The sequence below is a fragment of the Cyprinus carpio genome, chromosome B16, assembly GCF_018340385.1.
Source record: "Cyprinus carpio isolate SPL01 chromosome B16, ASM1834038v1, whole genome shotgun sequence".
Lineage (NCBI taxonomy): Eukaryota > Metazoa > Chordata > Actinopteri > Cypriniformes > Cyprinidae > Cyprinus > Cyprinus carpio.
Genome location: NC_056612.1, coordinates 24529812 through 24554528, shown reverse-complemented (window position 1 = coordinate 24554528; position 24717 = coordinate 24529812). Strand labels below are relative to the sequence as shown.

General features: G+C 33.6%; 1 protein-coding gene across 7 annotated transcripts in view; it reads left to right on the top strand.

Annotated features, from left to right (window-relative positions):
- Nucleotides 1-23033, top strand: part of LOC109069539 (ral guanine nucleotide dissociation stimulator-like 2) — a 24060-nt gene extending 1027 nt beyond the window's left edge. For 2 of the 7 annotated variants that reach the window (XM_019086179.2, XM_019086174.2), the window contains exons 3-20: nt 8672-8719; nt 10390-10473; nt 10556-10722; nt 11983-12036; nt 12145-12338; nt 13761-13870; nt 14042-14257; nt 14338-14441; nt 15383-15467; nt 16076-16135; nt 17226-17312; nt 17533-17565; nt 17642-17763; nt 17851-17940; nt 19378-19471; nt 20773-21000; nt 21215-21329; nt 22007-23033. In XM_019086179.2, the coding sequence (XP_018941724.1) occupies nt 8672-8719; nt 10390-10473; nt 10556-10722; nt 11983-12036; nt 12145-12338; nt 13761-13870; nt 14042-14257; nt 14338-14441; nt 15383-15467; nt 16076-16135; nt 17226-17312; nt 17533-17565; nt 17642-17763; nt 17851-17940; nt 19378-19471; nt 20773-21000; nt 21215-21329; nt 22007-22188 (2073 nt within the window). In that variant the 3' untranslated portion in view covers nt 22189-23033. Of the gene's footprint in view, nt 1-7353; nt 7734-8413; nt 8547-8671; nt 8720-10389; nt 10474-10555; nt 10723-11982; nt 12037-12144; nt 12339-13760; nt 13871-14041; nt 14258-14337; nt 14442-15382; nt 15468-16075; nt 16136-17225; nt 17313-17532; nt 17566-17641; nt 17764-17850; nt 17941-19377; nt 19472-20772; nt 21001-21214; nt 21330-22006 lie in introns of those variants that run through there. The other 5 variants (XM_042741663.1, XM_019086191.2, XM_019086185.2 and 2 more) reach the window with 5 other exon arrangements.
- Nucleotides 23034-24717: the final 1684 nt, after the last annotated feature.

Below are 24717 nucleotides of genomic sequence, written 5' to 3'. Positions count from 1 at the left end.
ACGATGATGTCATGATTTACTCCTTGGGGTTTGTTTTTGAAAGAAATGTTTTTCAGCATTAAATAGCATCATACATGGTAAAAAAAAAAAAAAAAATGCAAAGCTGGACAACTTATTTTCAACATTGATAATAATAAGAAATGTTTCTTGAGCAGGAAGTCAGCCTATTAGAATGATTTCTGAAGGATCATGTGACACTGAAGACTGGAGTAATGATGCTGAAAATTCAACTTTGCATCACTGAAATAAATTATATTTTCAAATATTCAAATAGAAAAACTGTTATTTTAAATTGTAATAATATTTCACAATATTGCTGTTTTTATCATGTTTTTTGATCAAATAAATGCAGCCTTGGTGAACACAAGATATTTTTTTTTTAAAAGTTTTCAAGTGCATTGTCCCCCTTTTTCTAACCATATAAAAATCAGTAGTCGTTCTTAAAAACAAATCAGTACTAGATAAAAAGGAATCTGTAAAAATCCACAAGAAGTTATTATTTATTATAGGGTTATTATTGTTAACTACAACTAAGACCATAAAACAAGGTTCCATTACTTGAAATTAAATTAAATAAAACTCAAAATAAAATATAAAAAAGCAAACTTATTTTATTCCAGGTAGTTGCCAAGGAGGCATTTCTTATTTTTATTTAAAGTTGAATAACTAACACAAACTAAACTAAAATTAAGAAATTACAAACTCAAACTTTAAAACTATATAGACATAAAAATAAAAAACATAAAAATTATAAAAACAAAACAAATTTACTAAAACCTTAAAATTAAATTGAAAACAGAAAATCTAAAAATAAAAATAAAACCAAAAGCTATAATATTAGTAATACTAAAATGCTACTGCCACATTTTTTTTTTTTGTAAATTTGGGTGTAAAAAAAATCTAGTTATTTAACTATTGTTGTGACCTTTAGGGGCAAGTCCTGTTTAAACCTGATTATACTGCATGAATACTACTAAATATTACTTCATTTCACCCAAAGAGTAATTTAGGAAAATATTTCCTGGATCAGGTCTTGCTCTGTGTTGCCTTGCTCACCCTATATAGTGGGTTTCTGTGGCTAAGATAAGAGCACACATATCTCATACCTGTTTCTGTCTCACCGAATGCTGTGGTGTTTTGTGTTGTATCAGCTTTCACTTGTGGTTTAAAACTTGAAACAGGATATTCAGCCGAGTTGTGACCCTTTCACCCAGAGTTTGATCTGAAGTGACATAGGCCTCATCCTCATGAGACATTTAATCATAAGGAAACTGAAGCTACTGTTGCTGAGTTCTCAGAAAAGCTGCAAGGGCTTTCAGTGTGACTCAAGGAGAGGGTAACAAGCTGCAAATGTTACTTTAAAGAGGGTCTATTACATAACTAACTGTGGCGATATAAAGAATCCAAGCTGAAAGTTTATACAATTCAAATATGCTCATCTGGTGCTCAGTGATTGCCCTGCTTTGTGTTTGTTTTATCGGGGACCGTTTTGTTTTAGCCGTACTATGGGTGGTGAGTTTCTTATCGGCCTGAGGCAAAGCCCTCGTGTGCTGCTGTTTGACCCCACCTGGTATTCTCTCATGATCTGTGTTTATAGACTATCAGCTGCTGCAGGCGGCTTTGAGATTACACGTCATCAGTTTACAAACATAAGTGTTTCCTTCAAATTAAATGAGCTTCAATGAAGCACAACCACTTATTATACCTATATGTATATAAACATATGAGCAATATCATTTTTAATTAAAATAATGACGTTCCACACAATAATTCACATATAAAGATTGATTTTAAAAAAATATTAATTATTTTATATATATATATATATATATATATATATATATATTTAAAAAGTGTAAAATTATAACAATAAATTATAAAATTATTATTAAATTATATATATATATATATTATATATACTGCTATATATATATATATGTGTGTGTGTGTGTGTGTGTGTGTGTGTGTGTGTTATATAAGTAAAATAATGGCATAAATAATAAGCAATATATTATATTAAATGTATGAATTTAATATGAAATTTATATAAAAACACACACATACACACATACATATGTATATATAATGGCATCTATAGTTTTTGTAGCATTTAACACGCTTTTCCAAATAAATAATCAGAATAATAAAAAAAGAATAATATATGTATATAACTCAGACTGAATAAAGCTATATTCAATTCTAGTATTGACTTGTATTGGAGTGTGCCAAATTGAGAAAATTATGAATCTGTTGAAGAAAAACCCATATTGATCAACGACTAATCTGAATATTGAGTGTGTGTGTGTGTGTGTGTGTGTGTGCGCGTACCTACTTAACCATATTTTGGGGACAAATTTGTACCCAAAAGTGAGCTAAACCTGACAAAATCTCCAAAACCCTCCCTTTGGGGACGTCCTCAGTTGTAAAACTGGTTTAAAAATAAAGTAAACAAAGTTTTTTTAAAATTGTACAGTTTTCTGTAAGGGGTAGGTTTAGGTATAGGGCTGGTGTAGGGTGATAGAATATACAGTTTGTACAGTACAAAAACCATTACGCCTAGGGAATGTCCCCATTTAGATAGCTAAGTAAACGTGTGTGTGTGTGTGTGTGTGTGTCTATGCTGGTCACGGCCCTGCTCTTCTATCTTGTCACAACATCCTGAGTATTGACTAGAAATTGCTCCATCAAGGTTAGACTCATTCAACACTCGGGCTCCCCAGTCTAAAAACAGAAGCCCTGCTGTCTCATGCAGTTCACTGTAGTAACTTCCCTCCTGTTCGGGTCACATGACCAGCTCACAGCTCTTTGGTAAATAATGCAAGAGTCCAATATGATACACACTGGCTCTTTTGTCAGGACTTGCTCGGATGACACAAAAGCAAGGCCAGAGAAGACTCAACAGGATGAATCTAGATCCGGCCATCTCTTGATTCTTTAATGACAGTGGCAGGATGCATATGAGGAGGTCAAAATGTGTTTGCAGTCATTGCTGTGCAACTTCCTTGTGTGTGTATCTGGGTGTAACGTAAAAAGAGAGAGGGAGGAGGGTGGAGAGGTAGGCCTAGATAATTGTTTAGCTAAAAACAACCTTAGCTGACCCAGTTTGTCTACAGAGCGCTCATTATGTCCCATGAATGGTGCACCGTGGGCCACATGCAGCACCGTGTGTCACTGAAACTGCTGCAACACCGCATCGACTAAACCTCTCCACAACAGAGCAGAAATTATTGACTGATTTCCATTAAGCTCTATTGTGATCTTCAGTGGCGAGTGTTCACACGGTCACAGGGTGATTTCCATTGGCAGAGAATGAGGAAAAGTTGTTCGATGCGGTAATACATGAGAACACAAGAAGAGAGATAAAAGAGAGCAAGACAAGGTATTCATAGAGAAGATAGAAACAATAGCTGTCTGTAAATAGCTCCCCTGTGATGTATTTACGATGCATTTCATTGAGAACGCAGCCGACAGGGATGTATAAGGCTTTTAATGCTTGGGAAGCAGCTGTATTAGCAGGGAAGAACATTGTGACATTATTATTATTATTATTATTATTATTATTTATTTATTTTTTTTCACATTTTCCTTAATTCACATTACATTTAAAACATTACATTTTAAATCAGCCTTTCTATTCAGGGTTATCATTGTTAAATAAAACCATTAAAAAAAATTATACTTGGAAAAAAAATCCATCAAGTGAAATAAAATAAAATATTAAACTTAATTTATTTTAGCTAGTTGCTGATGCAACATTTCTAATTTTTAAGTTGAAGTAAATTAACTATAATTAAAAAAAAAAAAATTTATAAACAACGTAAATATATTTTTAATAAAAATGACCAAATGCACAACAAAATTACTAAAACTTTAACTTAAATATAAAAGAAAACAAAGAATATAAAGTAACTTTAATTCAAAACTACCCTAGTCTTATCACATGATCCTGTTGTTGAGCAGTAGATTTGATGGGAAGGCTGCCATTCTTGAAATCTGAAGCCAGTTTAGTCATGTAATACCCGACCCCGACCTCTCAGCAATGATAAAGTCCTGTATTCACAACTTAATCTTGATCATGGTCTGTATCAGTTTCATTATGCTAGCCTGTTTGGGACTGATAAATGTTGTTTGTTTACAACTGCCTTGTGTTACAGCTGCACCCAATCTCCCCTTCTAAGGGCAGAGAGGATGGTAAACGCACAGAGCAGCTGATATTGTCTTAGGAAATTCTATAGAGGTTTTCTTGTTCCCCTCCCCCGAGGCGAACGCTAGTGAATACAGCGGCTCAAAGCGTTTGACTGAGAGAGTAAGAGCGTGTCGAGGGAGGAAGGGCAGCATGACATGACAGCATGTCCTGTTTCCTGTGTTTGTCCACACTTATTATACACTTCCTGCTGACTGAGAAAAGCCATGGAAACTCACAGCTGGTTTAACCTAATGGTAAAACACAAAGTTTCCAAACGTACCCAAGGGTGTGAATTTCGTAACATGAATTTCGCAACATAATATTAACAGCTAATGTAAAAGTGTCTGCGTTAATGAGCTGTTAAGGTTCATTCCAGACCTGACTCAGAGAGTATTGGTAATGAAAATCAAGGAGTTTTACACTTTGCGTTACATAATTGACTCAGTACAGCAATGCAAGAATTACTATTATCATCTTAACCAAGGATTACAGATTTTTCAAAACATCCAACCCTTACAGTATGTGGGGGAAAAATTGACATGATATTTATTCCATTAATGAATGGAAAGCACCCTAGCAGCTGTATAGCAATACAATAAAATACACCAAACTCTCAACAACTAAAAAAATAAACAATGTTCAGAACACTCAGAAACTGTTTAGAAAAGCAAACACATAGTAACAAAGCAAAACAGTTTAAAATACCATAGAAACTGCATAGTAATACCTTGGTAACCACCCAAAATGCATAACATTCTAAAAAACACTCAGAACACTCTAGTAACTAGCAACACACTATTTAAAACATCCTAGAAACTGTATAGCAACACATTGGTAAACACCTAGAATGCATAACATTCAGAACACTCTAGCAACTACATAGTAACATACTATTTTTTTTTAAATGTCATACAAACTGCATAGCAACACCCAGGATGCAAAGCGAACTGCATAGCACATGTTAGAAACCACTAAAAGACTCCAGCAGCTGCTTAGCAATATACTATTTACAAGACTCTAGAAACTGCATAGCAACACCATGGCAACCAATCGAGAAATCATAGCAACATGCTCGAGACCAATCAGAATGTATTAGCAACTGCTTAGCAACAGATAGAAACTACACTTAGAAACTACATTGCTAACCAACAAATTCTGAGTGATTTCTAGCATGCTGCTATGCATTCTGAGTGGTTGCCAAGGTGTTGCTATGCTACAACCCATAAACCACCCAGAATGCCTATCAGTCTTTATAGCAACATGCTATAAACTTTTACAACACTCTAGCAACTGCTTAGCAACAGACTTAAACTATTTAAAACACCCTAGAAACTGCATAGCTACACCCTGGGAACCACCCAATAACTTGGCAACATGCTAGAAACAAATCATAACAAACCAGCAAATACTAAGCAACATACTAAAACCGTTTAAACAAATGGAAACTGCATAGCAACACCCTGGCAACCACCAAACACTTTGGCAACATGTTAGAAACCACTAGAACACTCTAGCAACTGCTTAGCAACAGACTAAAGCTGTTTAAACAAATGAAAACTGCAAAGCAACATATTTGTCAACCACAAGATTCTGAATGATTTTAGTGTGTTGCTATGCTATCTTAGTGGTTGCCAAGGTGTTGCTATGCTGCAACCTAGAAACCACCCAGAATGCCTAGCATCACTTTTTGTTCAGAAAAACCTAAAATTCCTTTTTGTATTACATTTGTATATACATACATACATACATACATATATATATATTATATATATAATATATATATATATATATATATATATATATATATATATATATATATATTATATATATACACGAGATGGTGCTCCAAGTGCATATAACTGAAGTGGCACTTACACAAGAAAGAAACAAATAGAAAAGGAAAAGATTCCCCAGTAGAAAAGACAGACCTCAAAGATTTTTTCATCCAAGTTTCAGTTCAGTTAATATAACTTCATGTCTGTGGTTCACCTGTGGCGGCGTCTCACAGAGACAGCTAGGCCTATTTTTACTTTCTAAAACAGGGAACTCGGCTGTTTTGTTATATATAATCAAGACTTCAGCACAGCAAATAGCTTGTAATCAGCGAGGTTAATGATCATTGCTCTCAGGACTGCATGAAGTGTAACCAAAACCCAACACCTGCACAGCATGTCGCCATCTCTGTGTCAATATGTGCTTTCGGTTGAGTATCCCTTTTAGATAAACAGGTGTTGCCTGTTGCAGGCATTTTTCATGTCGTGCATTGCTGTTTAAAGAAGATCTCTTTTAAGATCAATCATAAAATGATGGTGGTTTTACATGCAGACTTGTTGAGCAGTAGATTTGACTGGAAGGCTGTCATTCTTGAAATCAGAAGCCGATACATTTGTGGGTATTTATTTACTCCTGTTTCATTCATTGCATTAAACTTCACCAAACAGGTTTAGCAGCATTAGTCTACACATGTAAGGCTTATGAGAACCTGTCCAAGTCATATTTCTCCCAAAATTAAAATAAATACTGTGCATAAAGAAAAGGGACCACTATGTTTTTATTGATATATTTTTATATATTTATTACACTTTTTTCAGTCATATTTCCCCCCCAAATTAAAATATGACTGAAAAAATGAAACATTTTTCAAAAATATAAATAAGATTATTAGTATTATTATTATATTAATATTATTATATTTTATTTAAATATTATATTTATTTATTATAAATATATTTATAATTGTGAAAAATGTTTTATATATATTTTTTTCAGTAATATGTTCCCCCCACAATTAAAATATATGTGAATAACGAAAAGTAAACATATTTTAAGGTCCATTAATATTTTTGTTTTTATGGCAAATGAGGACATTCTAAATATATAAACATTATAATATGAAATAAATCAATTTTGGATATAAATATATTTTGATATGAAAATCATATTTCCCCCAAATCAGGCTTTTTTTTTAGGATTTGTGGATATACATACATACATACACACATACACACACACACACACACACACACGTTTATATATATATATATATATATATATATATATGTGTGTGTGTGTGTGTGTGTGTGTGTGTGTGTGTGTGTGTGTGTGTGTATTTATTTTATTTTATTTTATTTTTTTTGGGGGGGGGGGTTGAAATATGAGCTGGAGGTTTTATGAGATTGACCCATAAATGAATGAAGGAGTAAGAGAGAGAGACTGTGTGTGAGTCTGTAACAGGAGTGCCCTTGTGACGTTTACGTGTGTGTGTGTGTGTGTGTGTGTGTGTGTGTGTATGGAGGGGGTTGGCCTAGCAACAAGCTCAGGTGTGTTTGCACGGCTCCATAACAGAGAGAGAGAGGTTTGAGCGGGGAAGACAGATAGACTAAGAATCTCGCTGAATGAAATCAACACTCCTCTGTAAGCAGCAGCAAGAAAAATAGATTAAATTGAACAGATGAAAAGGCCTGAAGGAGATGGAGTTCTCCGCCAAACTCAAAGGATTTCCAGGAAGCTGGCAGATCTCTGCCTGTCTGGACTTGCTGAGTTGAAGGTAGTCTTTTTCCTTGAGTTGTTTTTCAATTTAAAGCACACACAACACTGAATGATTTCAAGCAAATGAACTGCAACTGAGGTAATGAATGATTGTTTTGGTTTGCTTAGGGTTATGGCTTTTCTCAGGACTTCTCAAGATTATTATGAAGTATCTTGTGTGCTTTATAACAGTTTAGCATTTCCTGCTCAGACAAAATAGCAGCTTTTTAAGTAAATATCTGAAATTTGTGTTCAAATAGTGATCAATGTGTATCATTCTGCTGGATAGCATGTGGACGTTTCAGACAGTTACTCATAGCCATGTCACCGGGTTTGTTTTTGGCCTGTTGTCTCATGCATTTTTAATGTCGGAAAATCACTGTCAAATGAGTTGAGTAAATCAAAAGCATTCTAATGCATACGTCAGCTTAAAAGCTGGAAATTGAACAAGAAGGTTGAATGAGGCGATTTCCGTCATGAGTAAAGTTTTTGTTGCAGATAACATGTAAATGTGATGCCTTATCACTGAATTTAGGCTTTAAATGTCAAACTCAACATAACTGCCATTGTATAATCTTACCTTGCTTTAAATGCAACCATTGTTAGGATAAAAAGTGGAGCTTTAGCCATAGCTAATAGCAAAGCATAATATTTGAGCTGATATTTTTGAGATAATTTTTATTGTTTAATGTTTTCAAGCTCCCAATCAAAGTGCATCCTGACCAGCTCAACCAAAATCGTGAGTTTGGGGCGGGACTATGTGTTTGTCCAACCAATGGCAACATGGGGAGTGTTCTGGAAACCTGTTGGAAAACAGTCGCTTTTCACACTTGTAATTTATGTAATTGTTTAATCCCAATTATTAATGTCTGCATATATGCATCTTCAGTCTAAACAGTGTTTACATTGGAAATATATGATGCACTTACATTTTTTTTTTTGCCTGTGGTCTTTTAGGGGGAGCCGTCCCCGATGAAGACTACATGGTACTGTCCACTGGACCTGGTAAGACTGGACCTTTTCTGCCAACAGAAATGCTTCTTTCAAACAGTCTGTGTCAGCTGCAGCATAAAATGATTTTCTTAATGTGTTTTGTGGCATAGCTGAAAACTGAAAATCCAATGATGGTATAGTCTCAGACGTTCAGCACCTTCTGATGCATATTGCACACAAACTAGCAAATACTATCTGAAAATCAGCTGTTCCGATTTGATTGGCTGGCATTTATGTAATGTAATGTAATTCAGCAGCCAAGGTGCACTGGTCCTCCTGGAAACAAAATCATGTTCAGTTAGGGTGCCCATTTGATAGAATGAGTGCTTTTTAAGGCAGAACTAATCAGAGATTTGAAAGTTTGCTGTTTGAAAGGTTACTGGCATCAGATTTTGCGATTGAAAAAAAATATTGAGTAAAATATTTAGTTTTCATTTTTGTATTGAGTTTCACTATTTAAAATTTTGGGGTCAGTAATATTTTTGTTAAAGATCCACTGAAGTGCCCTGAAACATGCAGCATTATTCTATGTGTTGACGTAATTTCAACGGAAACAGGAAGACAGGGCTGGACATATCAAGCAGCACCACCCCCTTTTTTAAATAGCCAATAGCATTGTTTCTGTCACCGTTGAGCTCAGTAAAGCGCTTGACAGCCACAGTCTAATAGATTACCACTTTAGATTCAATATGAAACTGTTACTGAAGCAAAACAGTTGTTATATAATGATTATAATGATTCTAGAGAGCATTTGATTGGTGATGAGAAGCTGAAGTGCGAGGCGATGTCATCAAAATCGGTGTCCCATATTGGCGGAAGTTAGAGACTGTACGATTTGAATGCTTATATCTTGTAAATGCAAATTTTGTCATTGTTATGGAGCACACTAGGTAATAGATAACCTTAAGGCTAACATATTCATACTAAAAGACAAAAAACTACCATTATAATTTCATGGGGACTTTAAAGTAAATTAATATTTTTATTCAGCAAGAATGCATTTAACTGATTAAAAACTATTTTAAATTATTGCTGTTCTTTTGAACTTTATATTAATCCTAAAAAAAAATGTATCATGTTTTTCAACAAATTAACAGTTAAATAAATAAATACATTTAAAATATATATAATCAAATAGAAAACAGTTATTTTAAATTGTAATACTATTTTACGATATTACTGTTTTTACTTTTACTTTTCCATCAAATAAATACAGCCTTGGTGAGCATATAAGAGATTACAAAATCATTATAAAAATCCTACTGATCTCAAACTTTTGAATGGTAGTATACAGTATGTCTGTGCAAAAATGATTATTTATTACTTTTGGATAGACTGAAAATGAAAGTCTACACATTTATTAAACTGTGCTTTTCCACACAAGTCTTAATTCATTGCATGTAAAATGATATAAAAAGGCAAGTAAATACTAAAACTGTGATTAATCACATCTCATGTTAGTGAAGTGGGTGGGTCATTGGCAAATAAACTGAAGCAGAGCAGAAATTATGCCTTTAATTGAAAGAATGGTTATGTAAGACAAAAGATTTCCACAGGGAACGAGCAAGGTTTAATTATTGTGACCAAGAGAAAGTCCCCTAACCTAGTGAGCTTGTAATAAGTATAGTGGAAGGCTGTTTGAAAATTGACTGCTTACTTACTCTGGTCTCTCTCTGCTTCAGTCCACTGTGTCTGAAATGGCGGAAGATGGCATCATATACACTGTGGTGGTAAAACAAGGGCACAGTTCCCCCGCCGGCCCGCAGGTGAGCCCCATCTTCCCAAGTAACGTTCAGTGCTGTATGTTCCAGAAGTTCTGCCCTGACATCTTCACCCGTCTCTTCCCAGTCCACAGCATCCCGCTCTCAGCACGTCAAAGCAGGGACAGAGGAAAAGCTGGCCCTCCATCTCCTTCATTCCTTCTGCATGGGCGACTCCTCCTTCATCTCCATCTTCCTCTCCACCTATCGCTCCTTCACCTCCACCCAGAGAGTGCTTGACATTCTGATTGACAGGTACAGAGCATGTAAAGTAATAAAGTCATGTTCTTTCAGATATCAAATACTGATGATACATTTGCAATTATTTTTTGTTGGTGATATTAAATTCAGCAACATACAAGTACAATTGCATAAAACAAATCTATCTATCTATCTATCTATCTATCTATCTATCTATCTATCTATCTATCTATCTATCTATCTATCTATCTATCGTTCTATACACACGCATATATACATATTTTTATAATTACAGTTTTTCTCAGTCACAGTGCATTTCTCAGATCAGAAATGAAATTCTCAAAACTACTTGTACAACCTCCACATCATCTAGAAACCAGTTTCTCATTCTTTTGAACAAGTTGTGATTGCTTTTGTACATTCGTGCAATTGATTATGCACATTTATCTGCGGTTTCCTACATTATCAGTTGCTAATGTCATGTTGCTCAAAATGTATTATATAGTTTTCTGTGCAATAGTCTTACCCCTCAAAACATCCAGTCTTTAGTTCATCGTACAAGTCATTAAATGCAAAATGGTTCATCTAGTTGTCATAAACTGCCAAACACATTTGTTTATTTTGTTTTACACATTATTATTAGACTTTTTGTAAATTCGGCATGAATTGTGCAAGTGAATCTTGACTAATGAAGAGAATGTAGATCAACCAATGATAAACCAGTTCTCTGAAATAGCTCAAAGGTTCATCTCATGAATCTTCAGTTAGAAAGCATATACTGTATAGACAGAGGACATACAGTAATGTGTAAATTTGTACTTTTGAAATGGATATATGGCATACATAAGCATATGGCATAATGTTCAATACAGTAAACGTCATCCAAAATGTTGCCATAGTTTACATCAGAACATCCCTCCAGAGTACAATGTTATATTGACAACATGACTAAGCAATTTGACTGTCTTATCCGTACACAATGACACAAGGACTTTGTCATTCTGATGGCACTGACATGTTCATTGACACAGATATTTATTTTTGAGAGATGAACTAAGGATTTTGAGCAAGAGACTGGCTTTTGCAGGTAATCCATGTTGTTTTGTTATTTGTACGAGTTGTTTTGAGAAATGCACTAACTGTTTCGCAAATGTCTAGGATGATTCGAGAAATGTACCAAAGCGACTGAGAAAAACTGTAATATATATTTGCAATAATATAACATTTTTACTAATAAAATTTGGTAATTATTGGCAATACTAACTGATATTACAGTTAAATGAACCCCCAATTTCAATATGAACTATTTTCTAGGTTGGGAATTCCTCCTGGGGAGAGCAATAGTAACACTCGTCAGATGTTCAACAAGTATGTACTACTATAGATACACAACAAGCTATAAACAGAAGTTATTAATAGCCGGTTATGTCTTTTAAACTGCATTGTGGAGTGTTTATTCACATTTGCTGTGTTCAGGGCGGTGTGTACGGTGTTCAGCACATGGCTGAGTGACTATCCCGAGGATTTTCGCTCTCTGAACGATCCCTCCTGCCTGCTGCGCTTGGCCCCTCTGCTTCCCGGTGACACCTCGGGTGCAGAAATCAAAGGCCGACTGCTGAGGATAGCTGAGGAACTGAGAGAGAAAACCCTGCTGTCCGGCTCGCTCTCAGGTCAGGATATTTGTCCCTTTGACAAAGGTGACATTTCACAGTTTTTTGTATGTTTGTGACAGACAGTAGAGGTTATTTTATCAGTACCTCTTACAACCACCTGTCCCGCCTGTCACAAGAACATGGATTTGTACCTCAGTGTTTCATTTTGGTTGTAGCAATGTAATAACATGAAGTTCTGTAGTTCTGAAATACAGAAAAAAATGCAAATTTCCATTGAAGTGAAAGTTATTATAGCCAATGACAACAAAAGTCTCTAAGCTTTTCCTTATCATTTTTAGATTCTACTGACCTTTGTTTATGCCACAATAATTTGAGGACCAAATTATCAAATTATCAAAACCTGGAAATTGTAATTAAAAAGTCATAGAAAAGTCATAGAAAGTGGCTAGAAATTGCACTATAAAATGATTTTTAAAAGCTGTAAGCTCATTAACAGTTTTATCTAAAAGTTTGGGGTCTACAAGATTTTTAAAATGTTTTTGAAAGAAGTCTTGTATGCTGACCAAGGCTGCATTTATTAAATCAAAAATACAGTAATATCTATAATATTGTAAAATGTGACCATTGGAGCATAAGTAGCACTGGTATATTTGTAGCAATAGCCAACAATACATTGTATAGGTCAAAATGATAGATTTTTATTTTATGCCAAAAATCATTAGGATATTAAGGAAAGATCATGTTCCATGAAGATATTTTGTATTTTTTTTTTTTTTTTTTTTTTACCATAAATAAGTAACATGCATTGCTAAGAACTTTAAAACATCTTTAAAGGCGATTGTCTCAATATTTTGAAATTTTTTTTTTTTTTTTTTTACCCTCAGATTTCAGATTTTCAAATAGTTGTATCTCGGACAAATATAGTCCTACCCTTACAAACCATACATCAATGGAGAGCTTATTTATTCAGCTTCCAGATGATTCATACATCGCAATTTTAAAAAATCGACACTTATGGTTTTGTGGTCCAGGGTCAAAAATATTATTGCAATTTAAAAGAACATCTCTCTGTTTTAATGTATTTTAAAATGTAATTTATTCCTGTGATGCAAAGCTGAATTTTCAGCATCATTACTCCAGTCTTCATTGATTATTTATTCTAATATGCTGATTTGCTGTTCAAGAAACATGTTGAAAACAGTTCATATTTTTGTGACAACAGTGATATATTATTTTCAGGATGCTTTGATGAACAGCATTTATTGGAAATAGAAATCTTTTGTAACAATGTAAACTCTTTACTGTAACTTTTGATCAATTTATTGAATCTTTGCTGAATAAAAGTATTATTTTCTTTAAAAAAAATCCTACTGACATTTTCCACATAGCAAGCATTAATAGTAAATTCTGGTTCCAGGTTAGATAGCCATAGCAGCAATTATTATCCATTTTTCGTATTGATGTACTGATTTCCTACAGATCCTACCAAAGGTGTGACATCTCCTCCTGATCCCTCGGAGTTTGATGCCACCAGCATCCTGGGGTTTCCATCCAGTGTGATCGCAGAGCAGCTGACCAGGATCGAGACAGTGAGTTTGATCACACTGCTCACAAATGCTGCCTTTACATCTGCAGAAAACACCAGAGATTAATTTGAAACTAAAAGTTAAATGAGTTACAGTTACCTCACTCTCTAAAGTCTGTGAGCATCTCGGACCTGTTGGTAACATGCTTAAATGAAATGCTTTTGTTTTGCCTTGGATCTGTTTCTGAAGCTGGTGCCCTATCACTGTCTGGGGTCTCTTTGGTCTCAGAGAGATAAGAAGGGCCGGGAAGGAGCGTGCTGGTCAGTCAGAGCTACTATCAAGCAGTTTAATCGCTTAGCAAATGCTGTCACAGCCTCGTGCTTGTGGAACATGAGTCTGAAGAGCCAACAGAGGGCCAGACTGCTGGAGAAATGGATCAGCGTCGCAGAGGTCAGAGCGGTTTCACTGTAAACACTGTCATCCATCAGAATGAAGGACTCACGTGAGCGTGTGGTTTGTTTCCCAAACAGGCCTGCAGAAGCAGGAAGAACTTCTCCTCACTGTATGCCATTCTGTCAGCGCTGCAGAGCAACCCCATCCACAGACTGAGAAAGACCTGGCAGGAAACAGACAGGTCTGAATTTACTTAGAAAACTGCTCGTCGATGTGTTAAAGGAATATCACGTCAATATTTATTTGTGGTGCAGTACAACTTGCCCTACAGATTTTCCTCCAATATAACAAAAAAAATGTTTTAAATATATTTTAAAAAATGGGTTAAAATATTGCTAATATATATTTAATGTAATATATATATATTGAAAATTGACATATCAATAAATATACATCTTTATTTAAATGATTTCATTTATTATTTTTCTTATATTTATAAATTAGTATATTAATCATAGATACTGTACTGATATAATTGTAAAATATATTTTAAAAAATAAGACTAATATAATATGAATATCAGACGAAATTTGTCTAATATAAATTTATGCAGAAAAAAATATATATATACACAAACACACACACACACACACACACACACACACACACACACACACACACACACACACACACACACACACACATATATATATCTTTAGATACATTTAATTTATATGATTTCATTTATGTTTCTTATATTTACCTTTTTATTTTTTTTTTGTAAATTTATTGATTTTGTTTTGGGTATTTTTTAATTTTTGAATTAAATGTATTTTCTTGCCCCTTTTGAACACTTCATTTAAAAAAAAATCTAGAATTTGAAGATTTAAACATAATAGATTTTCCATTTTAATATATGTATATTTGAAATATAATTTGGTGAGATTTTTCTTTTTGCTGTATAAGATTGTAAAAGGATTACAATCTTAATAATAATATAAACTTTTCTTTATTTATTTTTATTAATGAATTTTTTGCTTGTTTTTTCTGGAATATTACTCACATTTATATCTCCAATTTGCATTGCAATGTAAAAAATTATGCACATTATATGAAATGGTAACATCATTTTTAACAACAGCAGTGCAGAATAAACTAAAGTCCTTTCCTCTACTCCCACAGAGAAGCTGTAAAGAGATACGAGGAACTTTCTGACATCTTCTCTGAGAAAGACAACTACTCCCAGAGCCGCGAGCTTCTCAAAGAGGTCAGTCACACTACGATACAAAGCAGCCAATTCACACGGGCCTTCTCTAATGTTATTATAGAGCATGGCAATGCATTGATGGGAAACTATCAGGCCAATCGATGTTCTCTGGCTCTCATTGGATGTGCTTCATCACTGTAGAGCACTGCATTAATTCAGCACGGCCTAAAGGGAGGAATGAATGACATGAACAGAATGAGTAATATCAGATTCAGTCATGCCTCACACTGTAAACTTGTTGTGTAATTCATTATCTATTGCTGTTCTTTAAGGAACAGTTCACCCAGAAATGAAAAATCTGTCATTATTTACTCATCCTCTTGTCATTATGCTGTTGTTTTTTTTTTCTGTGGAACACAAAGGGAGCAATTCAGCTTTAGTGATCATAGTGACCACTATTGTGAAGGTCCAAAAAGGACAAAAAAACAACAACAACAACCATAAAATCGTAATAAAAGTACTCTCCACTAAAGCTCTGAAATCACATTCAGATTTCACAGGACAGATTTAAATGCATCATGCAGAAACATTTTCCAAACACAGGAACTGAACTATTTTCCTTTGAATTGATTTAAGTTTTCTGTAATAAAAGCACTTTAATTTTACAGGTGGGGACATCCAAATTTTCAAACCTTGACACTAAAATCAACAACAGGAGATTTACAGGGGTAAGCATCCTTAAATAAATATACATTCAATATATTATAACATATTAGATTTTATTATATATTAATATAGAAATATAAATATTATTATAAATAATGATAATATATACTACTGTTTAAAAGTTTGGGATCAGTACGATTTGTAATGTTTTTAAAGAAATCTATTATGCTCATCAAGTCTGCTTTTATTTGAAAAAAATCAGTAAAACAGTCATATTGTGGAAATATTACAATTTAAAATTTTCTATCACTTTTTTTCATCAATTTAATATACTTGCTGAACAAAAGTATAAATTTTTAATAAAAAAAAAAAAACTAACCTTTATTCATCAAAGAATACTGAAATAAGTATTACAGGTTCGAAAAAAAATTACAAAAAAAAAAAAAATCAAGAAAGCAGCAAATAATGTTTACAGCATAATGTACTGTAAATCAGTAAATTTGAATGATTTCTGATTATTCATGCGACACTGAAGACTGGAGTAATGATGCTGAAAATTTAGCTTAGTATCACAGGAATAAATTACATTTGAAAACATATTTAAACAGAAAACAGCTCATTTCAATTGCAATAATAATAACATTTCATTGTATTTTTTATCAAATAAATGCAGCCTTGGTGAGCATGACAGACTTCTTTCAAAAACATTACATAATCTTCCCCCAAACTTGGCAGTATGTGCATGTATATCAAAAAATATGCATATACAGCGGGTAAAATAAGTATTGAACACGTCACCAGTTTTCTCAGTAAATATATTTCTAAAGGTGCTGATGACATGAAAATTTCACCAGATGTCGGTAACAACCCAAGTAATCCATACATACAAAGAAATCAATACAAATAAATTTAGAAATTAAGTTATGTGTAATAAAATGGAATGACCCAGGAAAAAAATACTGAATACATGATGAAAGGGAGGTGCAAAAAGGCATGGAAAGCCAAGACACCAGCAGAAATTGATGAGCAATTAGAAAGCAATCCTGCTGAGAAAATGGTGACGTGTTCAATACTTATTTTACCCACTGTATTTATGGTGTGATGTAGTGTTTATAATCTTTGATGTATCTGAATGCTGTATTTCTTTTGTAGTCGTGCGCTCAGGGCACTGTGCCGTACCTGGGCATCTTCCTCAGAGATCTCACCATGCTGGACACTGCAGTCAAAGACCGTCTAGAGGTGAGGTTCAGTTCACAGCCGCCATGAAACACGACTAACAGAACTAAAAAAATGGGGCAATAGGCCGTATCAGCACATCCAGCTGTGAAGTATAAAAATAGCAGTGGTTTCACAATGTTTGTCTAAGCTCATCTGACAGAATCAAGTGTCAGAACAAAACTCTGAGTCAGCGTTGCATTTGCAGGGTGTAATGTAAACCAAAATGTAATGTCTCTTACAGAATGGCTTCATCAACTTCGATAAAAGACGACGGGTGAGTTTATGGTGATTATATACTTGATTGAAAGTTGTTTAATAAATATATTAACATCACATCCTCTTGATTTCAGGAGTTTGAAGTCATTGCTCAAATTCGCCTCCTTCAGTCCTCGTGTAGAAACAGCATTTTCAGAACGGATGAGACGTTTGTTCAGTGGTATCACAGCGTACCTACTCTGCGCGAAGAGGAAAGGTCAGTGACATTTCTGTAACTCTATTCTGAACATCTCAGATACACACTGATTAACTATATAATAAGATGTCCATGTGTTTTTAATAGCTACAAGCTGTCCAATCAGATTGAAGCACCGGGCGAGCCGAGTCCTGGCCGTGTCCTGAACCCTACAGTGATCATCACACAGTGTCCAGAGTAAGAACATCACTGTCCTACATCAACAACCACACAGCATTCATCATGAATCAAAATATAGTGCTGCACAGTTGCAACACTGTTGAAAATGATTGCTGTGAAAAATTACCACAAATTAGAATTCAACATTAGAATAAGTAATAAGGTGTTTCAACTTGTTTGTGCTTGAATAAAAATTATCAGTTAACTTTAGTTTACTTAAGTTTGATATTTAAATGATCTCAAGAGTTTTTAAGCTTTTTTAAAAATGCAGCAGCATTTTTTACATTGAAGAAAAGAAAATGTAATATAAAAACAAGATAAGTTTAAAATAATTTTTAAATAAACCGCAAATGCATCTGTTTTTAATTGTAATGCTAAAATAAAAATATAATATTAGACAAACACATAACAGTAAAATTTAACTTAAATTAAAATTAAAACTCAAAGTATAAAACTAAAACCTAATTTACAATATTAATAAAACACAACAGTAGTATATAAATAATACTAAAATAACACTGGTCTCAGGACAGTTAATACACACACACACACACACACACACACACGCACGCACGCACGCACGCACACACACACACACACACACACACACACACACATCTATATATATATATATATATATATATATATATATATATTTCTTTTTAATTCTTTTATTATATTTAGATTTTTTTTTTGATGATATGCATAGTAATTTGTACAAAACATTTTATTTGTTTGTTGTTAAAGTACTTCACAATAGACAACACATCATATACTGATGCTGTGATTTGGCATAAAGGGAATGAATCCTGGTTACCATAGTAACCCATTCATTTCCCATGAGGGCAGCAAATCTGTATGTGTTAGTATTTATGTAATATGGCTAGCTTTTAACAAGTGACAGATGAATTTGCACCAAAATACAGCGGAGTTCGACTGGACGCTCAGACATTGCCAAAGAAAGATTTCATGTGCTTAACATGATTACATTATTATTTTTTGCATTCTGCATTGTTTTTTCTCAGCTAAACAGATTTGCAACACATTTTTGGGTCACTACCCACCAGCTTAGAAACACTACTATATAGTTTGAAATGCATACCTCTTATTTTGTGAATCCTGGGCTCAATTTTTCAACTATTCAAATGACAACCTTACTGTTGGCTATGCTGAGGATCAGACTCAGTCCTTAACTTGGACACACAGATGTTTCTTTCATGAGCTCTTAAGCGCTGTAATGCTGCTTGAGCTGAATCAAATTAAGTTTTAAAGCAGGACAAAGACACACTTATCGTCTGCAGTTTAGCGTCTGACTTTAAAGCTACTGCTGCTGCTTGTGTGGAGTTTCATATTAATACTCTAGATTGCAGACTATTCAGAAAGAATCAATGTCATAAGCAGCAATGGCAAAGATCCTCTAGTTTGTGACAAGATCACTCTGTTCTTCCGATACAGCGCTCTCTCAGCCATGGCAAATTCGACAGTGGATGCTGATGGCATATTTGACTTCCCGTCTCCTGTCAATCACCTGCTCTCCAGGCTTTACAAGGTAAGGCCGAATAAAGAGCTTTATTTTGATTACATTGCAGTAATGGGTCTTTAAAAGCCCGGCTGTTATCAGCAACATTGAAATATTTATTATTTGAGAGCTCATTATGGATCTTTATAGCATTAAAAATAGATTTTTTAGAAAAATTGTGTTTTTAATTGATGAACATACTTCATGTTATTTATACATAGATTTGATGACTTTTATTCTAAAATGTAGATATTTAATACTTATGACAATAATATTAATTAAATTATAATACATTTATTAACAATAAAGATTGTATCCACTGTAAAAAAATGTTGTAAATAAAACACTATTAGAGCATGTTTTACTATATATATATATATATATATATATTATATATATATATATATATATATATATATATATATATATATATATATGTATATATATATACTGTTTCTGTTCTACTTGCTGTTTCTTAGTAATTAATTATGATATTTTCAAGCATTTTCTGAGTGAAAATTGTTGAATAGAAATTTTAGGTGTAGGATGTGCCTAAAAATAATTTTCACTCAGAAATTTCACAAATAATAACAAAGAAACTGCAAGTAAATTGACATTAACATGGAATTTTTAAATTAGAAAGATTGAAATAGTACATATACAGTGTGTGTGTGTGTGTGTGTGTATATGTATATATATATATATATATATATAATAGAAGTGCACGATAAATATCAGCTGATAATTAATGCGCATCTCGTCAGTAAAGCTGTTGTTAACTGACACGCTGTGCAAATCAACGCTGATAATGAACGTGGATTTCTGCAGCTTGTCAGTTAACAACAGCTCTGTGTAGTAACAGCTGCTCTGTGAAATCACGCACCTGATGGAATTTACCGCTGATTAGAGAACCGGCTTTACTGACGAGATGCGAATGAATTATGAGCCGATATTTATCGTGCACCCCTAACAATAATCCAATAATAATTTTATTCACAACTTTGAAAAATCATGTGTCCAACTTTTTGATTGGTAGTGTAGAACAATGTATTTTTAATATGGGTTTTATTTCATATACTCACCTTTTATGACCAATTCTATCTTTTGATACTTGAATATAAAAAGTATATAATATATTACTCACCTTCATGTTGCTTGAAACCCAAATGTCTTTCTTCTGTGGAATATAAAAGCAGACATTTAGCAGAATTTCTGAGCTTTAAGAATTTGTGTGAGCAAACATGAGATTTAAGAGCAAAACAGACAAAATAACCCACATATAGATGATTTTTTTTTTCCTAAGAGTATTGTCATAATTACCTCTATTTCAGCATGTGAAATCCCCGTCCGTTTCCTGTCTGGACGTTGATTCGTCACCGCCGCCCAATGATGCCACGACCTCTGTCCTGACCACACCCACTACAGCTGTCAAATCACATCGGCGGTCTGTCTCCTGTGGCAACAACCCCACCAATAACAAACCAGAGGCGGGGCCTGATATGAGAATCGTCAGGATACGGATGGATTTACATGACGGCAACTTATACAGAAGCATTCTGGTAGTCTAGCAAACACAACTGCAAGAAATTTTCAAATGAAAGTAATAAAAAAAAAAACAATGTGTTCACACTTTGGGCTTTGAAACCCCTGTATTTCACAGAATCAGTCCAGTGTTACATCAGACAATCTTTGGCATTTCATGTCAGCTCCTGTTTAATATGGATGCAGTCGCTCTTTGTTCTAATGTATACTTTCTTTTCTGTGCTGCCTCAGGTCACCAGTAATGATAAAACACCCACTGTAATCAGTTCTGCATTAGAGAAGCACAACCAGAACGCTCAAGAAGCCTCCAAATACGAGCTGATCCAGCTGCTGCCGGAGGGGAAAGGTGATGTCACATTTTTCATGTCATAATGTACTGTGCGTTTTTTGAAAACGCATCATAAAATATGGAAAATATTATTCTGGACAAACTGATGGCACATAGTGACATTATGGACTTGATATATAAAACAGGCAGCTGTCAGTCAAATAAAACAAATATAAATGAATATATACACAACTATTCACATGTGAAATTAATATTTTTATTCAGCAAAGACGCAAGTTGATCAAAAGTGACAGTGAAGACATTTTATAATGTTACAAAAGATTCCTATTTTTAACAAATGCTGTTCTTTTGAACTTTCTATTCATCATGTGACATTACGACTGGAGTAATGATGCTGAAAATTCAGCTTTGTATCACAAGAATGGTTTCAAATATATTCAAATAGACAGTTATTTTACTGTAAATTTTTTAATCAAAAAGATGTAACCTGAGCATGAGACTTCGTTCCAAAAAAAAATCAGTAGTGTATATACTGCATATAAATACATATTAAACATATTTAATTCAATTTTATTTTAATTTATATTTAATCCAAAGTAAATTATTTATTTATAGAAATATGTTTAAAAAAAATGAAATATTTTAACAAATTTATTTAAACTGATTGTTTAAGAAAAACACACCTTTTTTATGCTTTCTGAGTATTTTTTTGTCTTTCATTCCTCTCTCCACAGAGTTAATAATACCTCCCACAGGAAACGTCTTCTATGCCATGTCTTCAGCTAGCGTGGACTTCCTGTTAAGGAGAAGAGGTGGAAATACACCAACAGGGTCTCCGACTCTTGGCAACGAAACCAGCGCAACCTTTCCACGAATCAAAGCCAAGGGCAGAAGACTAGTTCGGACACTATTTTAACATAAAAACAGGATATTCTCGTCCAAGTACTTTCAAAAGAAAAGACACAGAATATTTCATTCAGAGCTCTTTGACATACCGGTGTAGAATTGACTCAAATAAGTCATTTTCATAAGTCCTAATATTAGTAATTTGAGTTAAAGCTTGGTTGAAATGGCTCTAAGATGTTAGTTACTGCTAAACATTGCACTATTTTTGCATCTCATAAATCCAAGATGAATTTCAAGACAGAATCATGTACCTTTTGCTGATGCCAGCATTTCCAGAACTTCCCCCGTCTACCTCTAAAGCTAGCAGTCCATTGGTTACAGAATATTCTGCATTATTAATGAACATCAAACGGGGATAGAGCAGCTAAAGATCCCAGCATAAGAAAATAAACACTTACAGAAGGTACTTACAGCTGTCTAACATTTCAAAACACTGAGCTGTTCTGAGTGGGCAAAAAGCTACTGAAAAACACCCACCTACCTGAAGACGAGTCGCAAAACCACTGCCGCTCTCCAGTGTCCTCACCAAGTATGCAAACTGATAGTTGCTTACTGTGTTCTTTCTCTTTAAATATTTATACAGAATTCATTATGGTTATGGTAATATCGAGACTCTGTTCCAAAACCTAGTATAAAGTTAAAGTGTAAAACTAATGCAGGAAACAACGTATCCTCAAAAGAGACCGATCTGAATCACTCTAAACAGGCCGCACATGGAAGACTTTACAATGGATTTCAATACAGTTTGATGTTTGTTTCTAAGCTTAACAGCACAATAATCTAGTAATAATAATAATACACTACTTTCCAAAAGTTTGGGGCAACTAAGATTTTCAAAAGAAATTCATATTTTTATTCAGCAAGGTTATTACAGTTAACTAAAACTAAATCTAAAACTAAAATTAAAACCATAAAAATTGTTACTTAACTAAAATTAAAACCATAAAAATTGTTACTTGAAACAAAATAAGTATTAACCAAATTAAAGAAACTCATTTGAAAAAATTAATAAACATTGTATAGATATGTATAAATAAATTTTTTTTTTATATGTGTATTTTTTTTTTTTTTTTTATTTATTTTTTTTTTTTTTTTTTTTACAACAAATAAACAACAAATTTACTCAAATGAAAAAAAAAAAAACCCCTGAAAATCTAAAAATAAAAACGGTTTCAAAATATTCATAAAAACAATAATTGTATCTCAATGATACTAAAATAACATGGTTTTTTAGATATTGTTTTTTATTTTTATGAGGTGTTAAAAAATTATTTTTATTAATGAAAGATGCCTGAAAAAATATTCAGCATTAATGTTAATAATAATAATGTTTCTTAAGCAACTAATCAGCATATTAGAATGATTTCTGAAGGATCATGTAACACAGTATTTCCATTACATTAATAAATTAAATGTTAAAATATAAAAATATATAACATACATTGTGAATTGTAATTTTTTTTCGCAATATTATTGTTTTTACTGTATTTTTGATCAAATAAATGCAGCGTAGGTGAGACTTCTTTCAAAACATAAAAAAATAAAAAATAAATATTGTACAGACTCCAAACTTTTGAATGGTAATGTATGTACAGTAGCACAAAAATTTTGGGTAATATAGTCAATTTTTTTTGTATTTACCTATTTTTTTTTAATTGCAGTATTGAATGAGTTTTGTAGTTTTTTCGGTTTTTTTGTTGTTTCTTCTCAATGGATACATGCATAAAAATAGGCCAAAAGAAAGTAACTAAGGCGGCAGCATAATCATGCAGCCTACATTTAGAACAGGCAGTTCACTAGGTTTTGGGGCCGAGCCAACAGTGTTTTGAACTGAAGGTCTCCGGTTCTGGCTGTTCTTCCATACCAAATCAACTCCTTTAAAAAAATGCAACAAAGCTGTGCCTGTGACATTATTTTTGTACTGATAAAAGCATAACGCTACGATCATCAAAAATAGAAAACAACACAGTTGTTCGTACCCTAATGAACCTTGCGCTCTTTCTCGGATGCTGTTGACGTCTCTGTGGGATCTGAGGCATGCGAGAGCTCACAGCAAGGAAGAGGGGTCCGTTTCATCTCAGTCTTTGGTTATGTTCGGAATAGGATACTATTATACTACATTTACATGCAAAAGTCTGTATACTTACTATAATGCGCAGTATACAAAAGAGTTTTTATTTTTCTAAGAGGATAACTTGACGTGTGGTGAGGTCATGTGACAGCAAATGTAGCATACTACTGTTTGAGATCTTGGAAAAATGTCAACTGTTTCAATTACCCTTTAAAGAAAACAGTAGAAAGTATACATTGAGTGAGTAGTAAGCTAGTATTCCATTCCGATGATAGTCTTTGTTTTTGGTCACTTGTTTGTTAAGTGCCTTATTATCAGGTGCTCGTGTGTGATGTGTGTGTGTGTTGCGCAGTGAAAAGCATGTTGCAGCTTCAGTCCTGTACCGTCAGATCTGTATTCTGACAACTTTATGCACTACATACCTCCTATTCTTGTAATAAACTTTAATTTTGATACAACTGACAGCTT